General features: G+C 42.2%; 1 protein-coding gene across 1 annotated transcript in view; it reads left to right on the top strand.

Annotated features, from left to right (window-relative positions):
- ADGB (androglobin) overlaps positions 1–19,018 on the top strand; it is a 259,425-nt gene that overhangs the window by 39,106 nt on the left and 201,301 nt on the right. The window contains exons 4-5 of the mRNA XM_075203593.1: positions 6,230–6,301; positions 6,412–6,615. Coding sequence (XP_075059694.1) covers positions 6,230–6,301; positions 6,412–6,615 — 276 coding nt within the window. The remainder of the gene's footprint in view (positions 1–6,229; positions 6,302–6,411; positions 6,616–19,018) is intronic.

The following is a 19,018-nucleotide window of genomic DNA, read 5'->3' as shown; positions in this document are numbered from 1 at the left end:
CAAAAATATACCCAAACATTGATTCCGGGCAACAAATGCAAAAAAATATTTACATAGTAAAATGGATTTACCTCTAAGTTGAGCTAACAATAGGTAGGCACGGGAAGGCCTTCCCAGGGTCTATCTACATTCCTATAGAATATATATTTGCTACTGGGTTCACCACACTGAGAAATAGGTACAAAACCTGAAAATGCTGCTGTACCTTTGGTTTGTAAATGTATTACATGTTTGGTTTGTAAAACATGTCTACAAGTTGACTTTCATTCATTCATTCAAAACTTCCTGTTAGATGCATATAAGTTTACTTTTATTTTTTATCATGTTTTCAAAATTGTTTTCATAGTCTCTTCAATGTTTTGGAATGTACAGCCATGCAGGAAAAGGATTACGATAAAAATAATAATTGCCCATTGGGTAGCATTGCTCTTTTGATTACATTCTTTTTTATCCTGTTATAAAAAACACTATGGGTATTCCTTGCTTGTTACAATTTTGATATCCTGATAAATATTGTTCTCTGTACACAATAAAATGTCAATTTGTTAGTGAGATTTTAGTAAATAAAGAACTAAATACAGAGGATGAATATTTATCAAAACTGGCGCAGATGAACCAATCTGATAATTGATAATTGATTTCAATTTATAAACTGCACTAGAAAAATGAAAGAATCTGATTGGTGGCAATGGACAACACCACTTTTTCCTTTCCATCAGTTTCCATAACTCTACCTCAGTGTATGTTACCTTTTATTTTTTTTTTATTTTGTGTACAGTCATGGCCAAAAGTTTTAAGAATTACACAAATATTATTTTTCACAAAGTCTGCTGCCTCAGTTTTTATGATGGCAATTTGTATAAACTCTTGAATGTCATGAAGAGTGATAAATTTCAAAGTCCCTCTTTGCCATGACAATGAACTTTATCCCAAACACAACATTTCTACTGCATTTCATCCCTGCCTTATAAGGACCAGCTGACATCAGGTTCATGATTCTTTCCTTAACACTGGTGAGAGTGTTAAAGAAGACAAGGTTGGAGATCATTCTGTCATGCTGATTGAGTTAGAATAACATATTGGAAGCTTTAAAAGGAGGGTGGTGCTTGAAATCATTGTTCTTCCTCTGTTAACCATGGTTTTCTGCAAGGAAACACGTGCAGTCATCATTGCTTTGCAGAAAAGGGGCTTCACAGGCAAGGATATTGCTGCTAGATTGCACCTAAATCAACCATTTATCGGATCATCAAGAACTTCAAGGAGAGAGGTTCAATAGTTGTGAATAAGGCTTCAGGGCACCCTAAAACGTCCAGCAAGTGCCAGAACCATCTCCTAAAGTTGATTCAGCTGTGGGATCAGGGCACCACTAGTGCAGAGCTTGCTCAGGAATAGCAGGTGAGCGTGCATCTGCACACACAGAGAGGCAAAGACTTTTGGAGGCTGGCCTGGTGTCATGAAGGTCAGCAAACAAGCCACTTGTCTCCATTAAAAACATCAGGGACAGACTTATATTCTGCAAAAGGTACAGGGATTGGACTGCTGAGGACTGGGTTAAAGTCATTTTTTTGTGAGAACCCCCTTTCTGATTGTTTAGGGCATCTGGAAAAATGCTTGACCGGAGAAGGAGAATTGAGTGCTACCATAAGTCCTGTGTCATGCCAACAGTGAAGCATCCTGAGACCATTCATGTGTGGGGTTTCTTCTCAGCCAAGGGAGCGGGCTCACTCACTCTTTTGCCTAAGAACACAGACATGAATAAAGAATGGTACCAAAACATCCTCCAAGAGCAACTTCTCCCAACAATCCAAGAACAGTTTAGTGACGAACAATGCCTTTTCCAGGATGATGGAGTACCTTGTCATAAGGTAAAAGTGATAACTAAGTGGCTGAGGGATCAAAACTTTCGAAATTTTGAAAAAATGGGTCAACACTGCAAATTGACTCTTTGCATAAACTTGATGTAATTGTCAATAAAAGCCTTTGACACTTATGAAATGCTTGTAATTTTACTTCAGTATACCATAGCAACATCTGACAAAAGGTCCAAAAACACTGAAGCAGCAAACTTTGTGAAAAACAATTTTTGTGTCATTCTTAAAACTTTTGGCCATGATTGTATTGTGTAATTTATTTGTAATATATATTTAATTGAATAAGCAAAAGCATACATCTCAACATTTACCAAGGTAAAGTCAGGACAAGTAAGCCTCGTCCCAACCTGTCCATGCAGCACTGCCCTTTCACACAAAATGCGCCATAATCTGTCCAACAATGTCCACTTTCCAATGATGGCCAACCATCTTCAAAATCCACAGCCATTCCTGGGTCTGCACATCAAGACTGTCCCACTGCAGTTGGGAAAGCTGGGCCCTATGACAAAGGGCACTTTTTGTTAATGTAAGCTTGAATAGATGATGTCACAAATTGGGGTCTTAGTCCTGTTTACACCACTCAGCAGTACCATATCACCGTACAATTCCCTCCTGGTCAAAAGCAGCATTCTATCCTAGAACAAGCGTGAATTCTGTCTGCAGTACTGGAGGCTGCCATCTTGGGTGAGACATTTGCTGAACATCCTGCTGAGTCTGAACACCTGATATCATCCACCAATTGGCTTCCTCTGCAGACTATAAGAGTCTCCTCCTACACTCAGCAAAGTGCCAGTGCAACACTTTCCTGGTTCCAGACTCCCACAGTTGCTGTTGGTTGCTGCTTTAATCCTGTCTGCTGTATACATATCTCAACCATCATCCATTTGTGTGAATTCAGCTTCACCCTATTTACTGTTTTATGGATTGCTAGCATTAACTCTCTGAGTGAGTTCAGATTCACTGTGTATGCTGTTATATGGACTTTTACCATTAACACTCTGAATGAGTTCAGCCTCATCGTGTGTGCTGTTATATGAACTGCAAACCATTAACCCTCTGTGTGAATTCAGATTCATCCTGTGGCTGTTATGAACTGCAACCATTAACCCTTTGTGTGAATTCAGCTTCATCCTGTTGCCGTTATATGAACTGCAAACCATTAACCCTTCGTGTGAATTCAGCTTCATTCTGCCTGCTGAAATAAATACTTTGGTTATTTATTCCTTGTGTGAATTCACCTTCATTCTCTCAGCTTGTGAACAGATTCCAGCTGTTATCTTCTGTGTGGATCCTCCTCTCATCAATCTATTCCTGTCTCTCCTACTGGCTATCTGGGGTAGTAGATTGTTGTTCTGAGTCATCCACCTTCTGGAGCAATTTCTGTGTCTCGGGGTATCGATTTCCAGTTCCAGGCCTAAACCAAGTTCGGAGTTCTGAGTTGTCCAGGGCCAATTCCTGGCTTAGTCTGTTCAGGAGGTTGCCACCCCTGTATATCCTCTGCCTGAGTTCTGAGTCTTCCCAGTCCCAGTTGTGGTACTATATTTGCCTGAGTCTTGAGTTCTTGGAAGTACTGAGTCTTTGGTCGTGGGTTCAGGTCCCTCCTGTTCCTTCGTGCAGGTTCCAGTCCATGAGCTCCAGATTCCAAGCATTTATTTCAGTACAGAGTCCAGTCCAGCATTCCTCCTCCTAACTTCCAGTATACTGGAATAGAGCAAGCTCTATGAACAAGGCATTCATCCGGTCTCCCAGTTTCCACTACACTCCTGCCACAGCTAGCCCCAGGGGTCCCGAGACGGTTCCCAGGCACCCTATTGTAGTGACAGATGAGTCCAGTCGTGTTTTCTATTTTTGCTTTAGAAATCCTAGGAAGACAAAGATACATTTTTCAATTCTCAAATGTGCTGACCAAGATCCTAAGTTCTCCTGAGTGAAATAAAAAAATGCAAAAAATCAAACGATCAGGGGGAAGAAAGTATATTTAATTTAGAGCTGTATTTAAAGCCACGCTCTTCCTGGATCAGTGTGACAGGAGCCTCACATTACTATTTTGAGCTTTTGGGCACCTTGTTCCTTGCACTATCTAACTCACGGTCTGTAGATTCCAGCTTGTCTCCCTTTCTGTTCTCACATCATGCCAATGACCTATAATAAATACTTACCTAAAATCTTCTTTCTTTCTTGGGTTACCGTAACCCATTGGAAAGATGGTAATCAATATGAAAAAGATAAAAAAAAATCTGTAATGAACGGACTGCCCCCCAAAAGCATGCACCACAAAATGAATGGGTATTCAGTGAGTTAATAACAGGGCAGCCAATAAAGCACAGTCTCTTGTACCGCTCAGCCAATAACCTTTAAAATTGGGACTAGAGAAATAATTTTCCTCACTTCTATATACATCTGACTTTGAAGGTAATTCTAGGGTAATTAGTGGCCAATTAGGCAGAACAGTAAATTGAGATGGAAGTAGTGAAAATGTTCCTCCATTGAAGTATTTTTGAGTTTGACAAACATATGCTGAATATATTTAATATCTTTAGGAGACGAGAGGTCATTGATTTTGTCATAGTTGTACCAGGGAGGCTACGTGCTGGTACACAAACAAGTCAGTATTGTTGTAAAGAGGCTGCATGAAGGAGGAATAGGGACAGAGACAGTATCTGAATTTAAATGGTTTTATTATTTAATTGAAAATGTTGCTATATAGTTTTAAATTTGCCATGTGGCAGGAATTGTGGCCCATAATAGAGATTTAGAGACTTATTGAACAGTCTTAAAATCTGACTCAGAGTACTAGGATAACTGTCATTCCAGAAGTCCATTTGCATAAAATGTGATTCTAGGTAATTAAATAATAAATGAAAATAATCAAACCTTATCAACAATGGGGCCCTCAATTTGCACACAGGTATGAGAAGGACCTCTGTTATTGCACTTAAAATATGATCTGATTTTTTGAGTCCAAATAGTAGATAAAGTTTTCTTTAAACTGTCTCTCACCACAGTAAATGTTTATTGCTCAGTTAAAAATAACTTTTACATTTGCACTGCTACAAATTGTGCTGTGAAATGGTCTCTTACATTATCATAATTTTGGGAGGTGATATGAGTTAGTAGTTAGATAATTTTTGAGCTTAAGCTAGGTTTATGGGGTTAGAACATTACCTCTTTTCCTTTTTAGTTCAAACTTGGATCTTTTCAGCTTTAAGGTTGAGTTACTGTTCAGGAGAGATAATGGCTATGCTTTTAGGAGTTTGCTCATTTCTATTGCCTTAAAGTTTGTTCTCCTTGAATAATGTCCACTTACTCTTACAAAATCCCCGCAACATATCTTGATTCAGTGGATCATCCTTTAATAGCTAAAAAAACAACAACTTTGTGTTCACTAATATATTTTAAATATACATGTAATTTCCATAAATACAGTTATAAAACAGAGGTGGGTTGAGATATAAAAAATGGATTGTTAAGTTGGTCATGTGATTGATCTACATCATACATAGCCTTTGTGATGTCACTCAGCTTGGGCATAAAGGTCAGTGCTTTGCCCAGAACAATCAGTTATCAGCTGCTTGTGAACAAGTGTGTACTGTATGTATTCATTGACTATGTCTGCTAGATTTGACATAACATTGTCTAAGGTAAGATTATTTTATACCCGTAAACTTATTTATTTTATTTTAAATTGCTGACACATTTGGGTGGCCATCATTCTAAATGGAGACTCCGAAGTTGTTAGATGTAATCAGTTCCATTAAATATTGCAAGCAGTACATTTCCACTGGTACAGATTAAGCTGTGAGAAGGTTCCTTACATTTTAGAGTTTGGGAATAAGAAGAGAACTTTATTGGGATAGCTTTAGAGCTCAAGTTAAATTTACACTTAAGAAGTTAATTCTATGAGTAAAGTATGGATAGGCTCTGATTTAGGACTTAGACTGATGTTATGGAGAGGTAAAGTTTAGAACTAAGACCATTAAAATAAGGCTTTTAGTAGTATGTTTCACCCAGTGCAAGAATGTATTTAACAGCTGAGACCCCTCCTTTGAAAAATGTATACACTAACATAGCACTTCCTTTAAAGACTCATGTAACCAGGGTCTATTAATTGTGTCATGATTGAATGTGGCCAAATGCCTGATTATCCTCTCTATTAAAACAACTGTAACTAGAGTGTTAAAATGTTTAGTATTTTGGTTTAATTACAAATGTGGTACCTTTTCCATGGGTTTCCATCATATACACATTAAATACATGTTAATATATCACCTTCTACAATTCCCACACCAGGGTTCATTTAAGCATAATATGCCAAAGTATAATATGTGCTTCTTTTATCTTTTCCATTTTTGACGTAGGCTCCTGTGGTTGTGAAGGATGAAACCTCCTGTGATTTGTTGTCAGCAAATGAGCATTTAATTGGAAACGAGGTATGTAAAATTGTACTGATATATTTTTTAACTTAGTTTGAAGGCACTTTTTAAAACCTGAAAGAATAACACTTTTTTTTAATGTGAAAATTGTCATTTTTTCCTGCCAGCTTATGAGGTGGATAATTAGTGAGATCAGTGCTGTCTGGAGAATTTATAATGGAAATATGACAGATGATAAAGGCACATCAGCGGATCCACCAGTGCTGGCATGGAAGCCATGGGAACACATATATGCCCTGTGTAAAGCCGTAAAGGGGCACATGCCTCTGTACAACAGCTATGGGAAATATATTGTCAAACTATATTGGATGGTAAGTCATTAAACATGTTTTTATGAGTTCAAAATGTTGACCTACATTTGTATGGTTAGATCTTTGCAACACATGCATTTTTCAAGAAAGTAAATGCCAGTCGATCTTTAGTATTTAGGGATGAGGATTATTAATTTTCAAAAATGTGACTGTTCAGACAGTTGCATAAATTGTGCAATTGTGACTGTTTGGTCTCCATTATAAAAATGCTGGGAACTTGCACACTAAACCAGTGCAAAACTCACAGCATTTTCATTGGCCTTGCAGTGACAGTGATTGTGCGAGAATCAGGGGCGGATGCCCCCTGGCCCACTCAGAGTGTCCGCTGTTTGGACCGGCTTCCCCCCTGTGGATGCAATATTACCTCAATATTTCATCCACGGACATGCGATGCGGTCGCGTCAGCGCACAAGCGGCCGCATAACATGACACGCGATGTGGCCGCATCATCAATGACGCGCCCGCATCGCGTGTCATGTGATCCGGCAGCCTGTGCGCCCCCCGGGCTGAAATTTGCCAGCCCGCGCCTGGCAAGAATGCACTTGCACTGGGCTTTTTTAATGAATTGGTACACATTCTGTACATGTTCTGGATAAAGCCTCTATTCTGTTTGAAAGTCACTGTTTGTTTTCTATCTTTTTGTTTATTTTTGGTTAGTAGCACTGTTTGCTGTCTATAATTGATATTTCATTTTGTTTAAGCAGGTCAAAAATGGTCATTCACATTCATATTTGTCACTGCAAATATGCCGAGAATACACTGTACACTGGAATCAGCATTGTCTCTTCAGTTAATAGATTAAATTTTAAATTGCTTATTCAAAGCTCCTAACATCTGTGCCAATATAAAACATAAATAACATATAAAACTAGCCTCTGTAGTTAAAATTATGATCAAATACACTCTTATAATATAGGTACAAAAGAAGCCTGTTTTATTTTGACTCAATGGCTAACTGCATCGTTCACTGTAGTAATACTGCTTAGTTGTGGCGCAGTTAGGGGTGGACAGTTTGATTAAAGTGACATGTGGTGCTTGATCATGCCATTTGTCCAAAAGAAAAGTGCTTCTTCTCTATATACATTTTTCGATAAATAGCTACTGGCATATTATACAGCTAGTATTAAACAGATTGTAGAAAAAAAATCAATAAAGTTGGTAAATTAAAGAGGTAGGATAATAGTCCCAAATGCAGACGGTTTTAAACAAAGAGAACATTCATTAATAGAAACAAATGCTTTATTTAATTTAATAAAGCATTTTTTCTATTCTGAGTGGCTCTAATATATTTTTTATATATATTTATCATATACTTTTTAACACTTTGTTTTAACAAGTTGAACTGGAAATTGAGGCATTTTTGTCATGCAGGAGGTGAACAACCATTTACATTCCTCAAAAGGACTTGAATTTTGCATCACTGTCAGAGATCAGATATTCTTCTTTACTTTTGATGGGACTCATTTACACTTCAGCAGAGAAGTGAATTTCCAGATGCACTCTACATAATGTAACAAAACGCTTAACACACACAAAAGTGCCACCTGTAATAAAGACAATTCCCATGTCCCTATACTCTTATGATTAATATAAGCCATATTCAAGACTTAACCAAGCATTATTTTAAGAGATAACATTAACAAATATATCTGCTTTCCCTTGCAGTTAAAAATGTTTTTTCCCACAGAGGTAATTAAACATACTGAAGGGGATGAGGGCATGGGTCTTTCAAGCAGTTAGCTTTAGAAAATGTTGCTGTATTTAAAATATGGAAAACAAGTTTACTGGACTGTGGTCCTAAACCAAGGACAGGGAAGCACAAGAGAGCAGACAAGGGAAGAGTTGAAAATTGGTGGCAGATTCAATATAGTGCGAGGTTCCGCTGAACATCACTTTGATGTTCAGATGTGCATATTTCTAACTATTACGGTAACAAATCTCCACTCATTTTTCTGCGCACCTCTATGGGACGAGAGAAAAATGAGTACAAATTTATGGAGAAACTCTGCAATGTTTCTCCACGGCCTGTTTCGGAAACACATCGCGTAACCTTGCACAAAATTGAATTTGTCCCTTGGTGTTCAATATCTGTTGAAACATTGTATGAATTTCCCTCCAGAATATTAAGATATTGTGACAATGCCACTATATATGAATAAAGTCACCTCTGTGCCTACAACCCTGCCAGCATAAGGGAAATGTAGCTGGATAAATCTTATTGAGCGTTGTAGGTACCATGTCGTATATATATTTCTAGCAAATATATTTAAATTACATAACACCATATTCATGTGTTAGGTATTATTTTATATATTTTATATTTATTTTAAACATAAAGCTCTCCTAACATTTTAGCAAATATGCTGCATGTGTTAGGACTCTGCATTAAGTCTCTGCCATTGTTTTGTACCTGGCTGCAGTACCTCTATGCCACTAGAGGTGCTGCTGTTCTACCTTTGAATATTTTCCCCTCAATGGCAGAAGTTAATCTTCTGCTCCTTGCTAATTGCCACACCTGTGTCAATGATTATTTATGCCTGCCTCCCACAAGGCACCTTGCTGGCCATTGTTTGGTTTTGGACTACCTGTATTGCAACAGTATGTTCCTGTGAATTCTTTGCTTTTTTGCCTGTACCACTTACTACTCATCTGTACCCAGTCACCAGGATGTTAACTTGATATGTCTTATGCTCGGACTTACTGCAAATCTACAGTTCCTGTGAATTCCTGGCACTCGCTGTTAATCTTTGTTCAGCTAAATTACCTGTACCTGCTGTGTTGTTTTCACTGTCATTTACTTGTTATCCTTCCACACCCGGATGCTTGTTTATTTACCAAACTTGACCTAATCAGCACCTTGCATTACCTGGATTGTGTTCTTGCTGCAATAAATAGTTTTTTATGCTTTCATCATACTTCTGGCTTCATGGCTGCCATTGCAAGGATCTAGCTTTGAAACAGAATTGTAACAGCATGCTTATGCAGTAAAATATTGATGCTATTGAGGCAATCCATGATAAATAATTTTCCTTTAAGAAAAGTTAAAATGGATTTTTGTACTGTAAAGGTGTTGTTTGTGCAATATTTTGGAAGAAAGTTAACACTTCAAGCCCCATGCCAGCGTTACTCACCAGGGGGTAAATGTATCAAGCTGAAAGTTTTCCGGCGGGTTTGAAAAAACAATCATATTCTAGCTATCATTTATTTAGTACATTCTACAAAATGATAGAATCTAATTGGTTGCTATAGGCAACATCTCCACTTATCAAACCCGCTGGAAAACTCTGCTTGATACATTTACCCCCAGGAGTGTGTGCTCTAAGTAATTTGGAAGCCACAGCTGCTGACAGAGAATATGGTTAGAGCTAAGTGGCATTGTTAATAAATAATAGCAGAAAAACATAAAACAAGAAATAGACCCTATTATTATGCACAGCTACCAAAAAAGTTCATTATAAATCACACACACTTACATATACACCGATCAGCCTCAACATTAAAACCACTGACAAGTGAAGTGAATAATATTGATTATCTCGTTACAGTGGCACCTGTCAAGAGGTGAGATATATTAAGCTGTCAGTTCTTGAACTTGATGTGTTGGACACAGGAAAAATGGGAAAACATAAGGATCTGAGCGATTTTAGTAAGGGACACATTGTGATGGCTAGGTGGCTAGGCTGGGTCATAGTGTCTCCAAAACAGCATGTTTTGTGGGATGTTCCCGGTATGCAGTGGTTAGTACCTACAAAAATTGGTCCAAGGAAGGACAAGTGCCACACCAACAACAGGGTAATGGGCACCCAAGCCTCATTGACATATGTGGGGGAGCAAAGGCTAAGCCATCTGATCCAATCCCACAGAAGAGCTACTATAATAGAAAGGTGTCAGAACACACAGTGCACCGCAGCTTACTGCATATGGGGCTGTATAGCCACATACCAGTCAGAGTACACATGCTGACCCCTGTCTACCACCGAAAGCGCCTACAATGGGTATGTGAGCCTGGACTGTTGAATTATGTTTTCTTTTACATCATGTGGATGGCATCGCTTTTACCTGGGGAAGAGATGGCACAAGGATGCATTATAGGAAGAAGGCAAGTCGGCAGAGGCAGTGTGATGATCTGAACAATGTTCTGCTGGGAAACCTTGGGTTCTGGCATTCATGTGGATGTCACTATGACACATACCACCTACCTAACACTGTTGTACATCAAGTGCACCCCTTCATGGCAACGGTACTCCTTGATGGTCCTGCCACACTGTAAAAATTGTTCAGGAATGGCTTGAGGAACATGACAAAGAGTTCAAGGTGTTGACTTGACCTCCAAATTCCCCAGATCTTACTCTGATTGTGGGATGTGCTGGAAAAACAAGAATGAGGCATGGAGATCCTACCTCACAACTTAACAGATCTGCTGCTAATGTTTTGGTGCCAGATACCACAGGACACCTTCAAAGGTCTTGTGGAGTTCATGCCCCAACTATGAGAGTTGTTTTGGCGGCATGAGGGTGACCTACAAAATATCCGGCAGGTGGTTTTATTGTTGTAGTTGACCGGTGTATATATACACATATACCGTGTGTATATGTGTGTTTGTATATTATATATATATATATATATATATATATATAAATTTATATATATATATTATATCTGCAGAATAAAACAAAACCTTTGCACTTCAGCTCCTGCTGCACTGTTTAGGTATGCACCCAACTCTATCATTCTTTTTACGCTGTGCAGCTCCAGACATAGATGGCAGCTCAGGACTTGGGATGGCAGCTCAGAACCACACCTGCTGATATCAGCAGGCACTGAAATCAAAAGATTTCTCAGTGCAGATCGCTGTATCACACATGTGTGACAGGATGGACTGCCTATGCCACCTGTCTGTTGTTGTTGGTAACCGTCTGGTCTTTGCCACCATTCTCTTTCCTTATCCCAAATGCGCTCTCTATTTGAAGTAGGAGGGGCTTAGGCTGCTGCCACCACTGGACTCCTTAGCAGCATTGAGAACCACGTCCTTCTGGGTAACAGTCGCTGTTAGTGTACCCCCTTGCTGGTACACCTGGTCTGGTACCCTTGCCCTTTTGCCTTTAGATCAGGGTTGCTATGGATAGTACCCCTGGCCTATCATACTGGCCAGGGCTGCAGGTAGTGGCAAAGCGTTGGTACTGAAAAGCTGGGTCAAAACCTCAGACCAGCTGGAAATGGTTTAGATTTGGGTCTAATCTGTAGGTCACAGGAAATACAGCAGGGAAGAAGTTGTCAAAGCAGGATCTTGAAGCAAGTGATGTTTATTAGCTCAAGTGTCCTGATAAGGACAGCTGACACTGGTTTAAGGTACCAGTGATCAGAAGGAACAATAATGATACATTTCAGTACAAACCAGTGCTGTTTTATGCTCCTCCCCCTTGTCCATTTGGGCAACCAGTAGGCCATGTCCCCACAATTTGGTCCATGGTCCCGCAGTTTCTTGGGGTTATCGGAGGTGACCCGGGGGATCTGGCTGTCACAGTTCACGGCAAGAAATAGGATTCCTGGGTCTGACTGACTTGATGCTACTCTTACCCGAAATCGCAGAATCTAACAAAACAGGTTGTCTTCACCAGGAGCCTTCTCAAGAAGGTCTGGCCTTAGCAGCCCCTGCCCGGCAGGTCGCGGCCCCCCAGGAGAGTGTCAGAAGAGACCTGAATAGGAGAAGAACTCTAGGAAAGTCACAGCAGTGAGGCGCCATAAGGCAGCGGAGAGAAATTGAGCATGCGGCCAAAGCAGGAGCAGATAGTTGAGCTCTGAGAGCTGGTATCCAGGAATAAGTTACATTGAACAGTGAAGTAGAAATACTGGAATGAATGGTAAATTCTATAAGCTGAATTCCAGAGATGAGGAGTGCAGGGTCAATAATATAGAAACACAGAAACAAGTGGTAGAACTCTATGAGCTGATATCCAAGGATAAGTTACACTGAACAGCAGAGTAGAAATGCTGCAATGAATGGTAAACTCTATGAGCTGGATTCCAGAGATGAGGAGTGCTGGGTCAGTAATGCAGATTCACAGGAACAAATAGCTGGAGCAAAATGAGCCACGTCTTCTCACAGTCAGGTTAGACAACGAAAGAACAGGCAACTTGAGTGTCAGCTCAGGTGCCTTAAATAGAGGGCTAATAGAAGGCTGAATGAATGGGAGCAGAGGGGAGGAGTTTTAATGGGCAGAACGGGTCTGCACATGCTCAGTCCCGAAACCAAGATGGCCGCCGCCACCGAACGAAACGCGGCGCTCTACGCCGAGAGGGACCCCCGCCAGCACCAGTTAAGGGTATCGGACCCTTCATACCGGGCCAATATGTGATGGCTCTTCCTGCCGAGACAGTCCATCCGCATTGCTGTGATGCTTTCCTTGCTTGTGAATTATGTGAAAGTCATACATTTGAAGTGCAAGGCTCCATCTCAATATTCTGCCATTCTCCCCTGAGGTGTGTTGCAGCCATTTTAAAGGATTATGATCAGTCAGCGCAGTAAAATGTCATCCATACAAATAAGGCGGAAGTTTTTTCACTGCCCGAACAATGACCAAACACTTTTTTTCAATTGTGGCATAACCAAAACTCAGCAGTTTTCTACTCAAATAGGCCACAGGGTGCTACTCCATCTGGCCCCACCTGGCTAAGTACTGCTCCCAGTCCATACTGTGACGCATCAGTCTGCACAATAAAGTCCTGGTCATAATTGGGCACCATCAGTACTGGAGCGGGACCCAGGGCTTCCTTTCTTGACTGAAATGCCAGCTCACAAGCGAGTTTCCAGTGAACTACTTTGGAGGGTTTAGTGAGATCTGTCAGGGGCATCACTACAGACTAAAGTCTGGGACGAAACGTCTCTAGTACCCTGCGGTCCCTAAGAAGGCCAGTACTTGTCTTTGGGTTGTGGGCCGGGGCCAGTCTCGGATTGCCTCCATCTTTTCCTGGTTCCGGCTTAACCCTACCTCCCCCCACAAGATGATCCAGACACTGCACCTCTGACCCTACATGTTTCAGATGCCCCTCCCAGGATTTACTGAAAATAGCAATGTCATCCAAGTACGCCTGAGCAAAGCCTTTACACCCTTCCAGCAGATAATCAACCATATGCTGGAAGGTGGCTGGCGTGTTCTTCATCCCAAATGGCATGGACTTAAACTCGAACAGACCAAATGGGGTGATGAATTCTGACCATTCCTGAGCCTCGGGGGTCAGCGGTATCTGCCAATACTCCTTGCTCCAGTCAAAGGTGGAAATATACTTTGCTCCAGCTAACTCGTCTAACAGAGCATCAATTCACCGCAGGGCATCAGACACGGTCACCTCGTTCCACCAGTAGTAGTCTACGCAAAACCGTGTTGTCTTGTCCTTCTTGGGAACCAATACAGCAGAGAATGCCCATAGACTATGCAATGGCTGGATCACCCCAGCTCAAGCATTTCCTGTACCTCCTTGTATATACTTTCCTTGGCCTCTGGTGAGACCCGATGAGCAGGCTCACCAGTGTCCACATGGTGCATCACCAAGAAAGTCTGACCGGGCTTCCTACTGAACTGCCACAGCACTGCCTCAAGCTGCTCCCTCTTGCGGGTACTCAACTACTCATCCCAAACCAATTCCTCTACACCACCTTCACCTCTGGCATCCGCGAAGAGGTCAGGTAGTGGGTCACAACCTGGTTCCTCAGTCGGTAAGCAGCAAACCACTGCTGCCGACTCCACACGCTCGTGGTATGCCTTCAACATATTTATGTGGTAGGTCCGCTGCCACCTACCGTCGTTATCAAATGACACCACGTAAGTGATGTCACTCAGGCTTTTTGAGACCGTGTACGGCCCAGCCCAGGCAGCCTGGAGCTTGTTCTGGCGCGTAGGCATCAGAACAAGGACCTACTGCCCTACCTCAAATACTCTGGAACGCATGCCCTGATCATACCAAGTCTTCTGTTTCACCTGCGCTTCTGCTAGGTTAGCCTGCGCGAGTCCCATGAGATTATCTAACCGATCTCTGAGCATCAATGAACTGTGTCCCTTAACCGTTTAGGATCTCACTAGGGAACGCTACTCTGCTAAATACTCCTAGTAGCACATCAGCTACCTTATCTGCAGTTATGGAGGACAGAGCTACAGCCTCTTGATACCGGTTAGCGTAGTCCACCACAATGAGGATGTACTTCTTCCCTGATCTACTGGGCACAGGCAGGGAACCTACTATGTCCACAGCCACTCGCTGAAAAGGTTCCCCAACTATTGGCATGGACCTGAGGGGAGCACTGTCACACATTGCACCAGCTAAACCTGCTTTATGGTTACCGTTCTCGCCTGTTTCCCTCTTCCTGCATTCACTTGCTGGTCTGAACTGAGCATGCACACACCGGGTTTGCTCAATACTTCCTGCAGCCTCTTGATTGGCTAATTGCCTGTCAGCTCTGTCTATTTAAAGCATCTCCTTCTCTATCAAGTTGCCAGATCTTTAGGTCTACTCTCCTGTTCAGATGTCCTGTTCCCTGGCTCCTGTTTGCTACCTGTTCTCTGAAGTCTCCAGCACATCTATCCTCAGATCATCACAGCCTCTGTGACTACTCCACTATCCTGTGGTAACACTCTGCAGATTATTGCTACCTGTTTCCCGAGTCTCCAGCACATCTATCCGCAGATCATCACAGCCTCTGTGTCTACTCCACTATCCTGTGGTAACACTCTGTAGATTATTGCTACCTGTTCTCTGAGTCTCCAGCACATGTACCCGCAGATCATCACTACCAGTCTCCAGCATAGATGTGAAAACATGTCTTTAGTATGTGGTATATTCTGAAAACTGAAAATGGCTGCTAGGTACTTCCTGTCAGCCAGCACTTCCTGGTTGACAAGTGGATGGCAATGATGTGACTTCCATCAAACACATATAGCATACATCTACATCCTCTTTTTTTTTTTTTAGAACAAAGTAACAATCAATATGTGTGTGGGGAGGTGCAAGACAGTGTGACAGGTGTTGGATGTGGGAACAGTGTGCAAGTGAAAATACACATGAACTGGTAATGCCGAAAGTTACATAACAAAGTCCTGGAATTTAGTATTAGGCCTGGAGATGCTACCAGACCTCGTGTTGAAGAAAGGGGGTAGTGATGTGTCCTGTGTTGAACAGGGCTCACTATTGGTCAGGGGTATAGGACTGTCCTGCATTGCAATAGATGCCTCTCATAGGACCTATTGTCCACATTGATAGGTGTTCTGACACCCTCAGGTGGTATTCCGTGGTGTGGGGGTGCTGGCTCACACACCCCTAAGAGGTGATGCCTGTTGCGCTCATACAAAGCACTGTTGGATTGCACCACGTAGCTGTTGGGAATGTTGGAGGATCCTTGCACAGTCCCGACTCTGTCAAACCCGACTGGGGTCTGGATGCAGATGGTCTGCCCCGGGAACTGTGGTGTCAACTGATGAGAGGTTTTGTCTTGATTGACTTTGAGCCGTAACCTGGACTTCTCCAGAGCACTCTGCACATTGGTCTCAATGGTTGGTGTAAGCTTGGCTTAGGTGGTAGGAATGATAGTGCGAGTGCGTCTGGACAGAAGTCGTTAAGAAGAAGGGAGCTCATCTCTTGGGGTATTTCTCAAATTAAGGAGCGCCATGAATACGTTTGAACCATCTCTGTATCATTTGTCTAACAGGTGCTTTACAGTATGTACTGCGCTTCATGCTAGTCCATTAGATTGTGGATAATGCGGACTGCTAGTGACATGTGAGATGTCCCATTCATTGGTGAAGGACTGGAATTCACTTAATGTCAACAGCCATAGAGGGCCAATACAATGCATCCTTAGTCCGTTACAAGGTGGCCTCCCGCCCCGGGGTGCCTCTGATGGGCCTGTTGAGCATAAAATCCTTGGAGAGCATATGGGATTACAAACCGCTGACCACGCAAGAGGATGCCCTCTGAGATAGTCCACTCGTCCTGGAAAGCAAAGAATGACTTGAGGCACGAGGCAATTCCCTGGAGGAAGATGACCAACCATGCAGGATAACATGCGACAAACGTTGGCAAAGGTCATCCCTGAGTGTAACATCACGCAGCTCTTCCATGCGCCGGGTGGAGAGGACACCAAACTCCATAACATCCATGTCATCGTCAGCATCAGGGACACCTGAGTCTAGAAGGTGAGCAAGTGATAAAGCATCAGCTACGTGGAGGTCCTTTCCACGCTTATACACCACATTGAGATGGTACCTTTGGAGCTTGAGCTTGAACCGTTGGATATGTGACGAAGCAGTGTGCATAGGTTTGCGGAGAATAGTGATCAGTGTTTGGTGATCTGTTTCAACCACCACTGGACGTACATAGATGAACTCATGGAACTTTTGTCAGGTAAAGACAAGGGCAAGCAGTTCCTTTTCAATCTGAGCATATCGTGACTCAGTGTCTGTAAGGGCTCTGGATGCAAAACTGATGGGTTTATTGCGCTGCAAACAGACAGCACCAAGACCATGCTGGGAAGCATTAGCAGAGATGACCACAGGAATATCATCATCATTTATTTATATAGAGCCAACATATTCCATAGCGCTTTACAATATATAACTGGAGCACTTAGCTAGAAGTGATCATAACCTTGATGTGAGCAGTAGCATCAGCATGACAACCCAACCAACACCATTCAACGTCATTGTGTAAAAGCAGGCGGAGCAGATCTGTGCCGTCACTGTAGTGAGGCAGAAATTTTGAAAGGTAATTTGTCATACTCAGCTTGTCTATGGGGTTGGGCATTTGCTGGATGGCCCATGTCTTGGCTGAATCTGGCTTGACACCCTCTGAGGTTAAAAGGTGGCCAACATATAGGACCTCAGTAACTCTGAAATGACACTTGTCAGGGTTTAACCGCATGTTGATTTTGAAAATCCTGTGGAGGACTTTGCAGAGGCGCATGTCATGTTCCTCCATGGTGCGATACCACACGAGGATGTCAATAATGATTTTACAAGGGTATCCCTCAAAGAGGTGTTCCATGCTGCGTTGGAACACTTCACTGTCAGTACAGATGCAATAGGGCATTCGGAGGAAAGCATGTCTGCCCAGAGGCGTCATAAATGTAGTAAGTAAGGATGACTGCTTGTCCAATGTGATCTGCCAGAACCTGCACTTGGCATCCAGAGTTGTGAATATCTTTGCATTTGGCATGTCGGCTATGACTTGCTCCACGGTCCTGAGGGTGATGCGGTCTCATCAGAGCTTTATTCAGATACACAGGGTCAATGCAGATGCGTCCTGAACCATCCTGTTTAACTGCAGCAACCATGGCCGACACCCACAAAGTGACTTCTACCACTGGAGCAATGACACCCAATGAAGTCATACGAATTGTTTCTGCTATCATCTTATCTTTCATGGCCAAAAGCACCCTTCTGTGAGCACACACTGTAGGAGGAACAGTCTCATCAAGACACATGTGATATGTGACAGGGAGTTTTCCAATGGTCTCACAATCGAACAGATCAGCAAAGTCTCTTAATTCTGGAATACCCTGTTGCAGCATGTGCACGTCAGCATTTAATGTTATTAACCTCAGTTTTATACCATCTGGCAGACCTAGCAAAGGTTTAACATTACTATCCACAATATGAAACTGGAGTGGGACACCTGTGGAGTGAAACGTGGCCATACCCACAGTCTTGATTATCTGGCTACCGTAAGCAATTAGATTTACTGTGTGAGAACAGTCAATAGGTGTCTTTGGGTTTGTACGCTGGAGGAGTTCATGTGACATGACATTGCATTTGGAGCCAGTGTAAATTTTAATTTTGATGGCGTTGTCTACTAATAAACTATGGTGGTAAATATTTCACCCTTTTCAGTCCTGAGGTCAACACTTTCACAGTGAAGACTGGTGTTGGATTGTTTTCTGGCGGTGTATCTACCGTATGGACTCGGTGCAACGGGCTGCTGAAACGTGCCCTGTAGTATTGTCTGTCATTAGCTTTGGGCTTGGACCTGCACCAGTGAGCCAAAGTGATTTAGTTTATCACAACATTGCAGTGTTTATTGAAAGCAGGACATTTGTGATGTTCATAGGAATGGCGACTCCCGCAATTCACTCAGCATGTTTGTTGCTGCTCATGTTGACGGAGGTCACATATATGAGGTTCTTTTTTCAACTCGATTTAACTTTTGCGGGACTGCTCATGTAACATGCATATGTGTATAGCAGTGTCCAATGTCAGTGTCTTCTCCTGCATGAGATGCGTACGTGTCCCACACACAATTCTGTCCCTGATAAGTTCACTTGATAAGTCACCATATTCACATTTCTTTGCTAATAGTTTCTATCTGACAGATTATGCCGTGATGCTTTCAGAGAGGCTCTGCAGATTAGTGTTAAATG

Source organism: Mixophyes fleayi, chromosome 3 (genome assembly GCF_038048845.1).
Source record: "Mixophyes fleayi isolate aMixFle1 chromosome 3, aMixFle1.hap1, whole genome shotgun sequence".
NCBI classification, from domain to species: domain Eukaryota; kingdom Metazoa; phylum Chordata; class Amphibia; order Anura; family Limnodynastidae; genus Mixophyes; species Mixophyes fleayi.
This window is presented reverse-complemented; position numbering and strand designations above follow the sequence as displayed.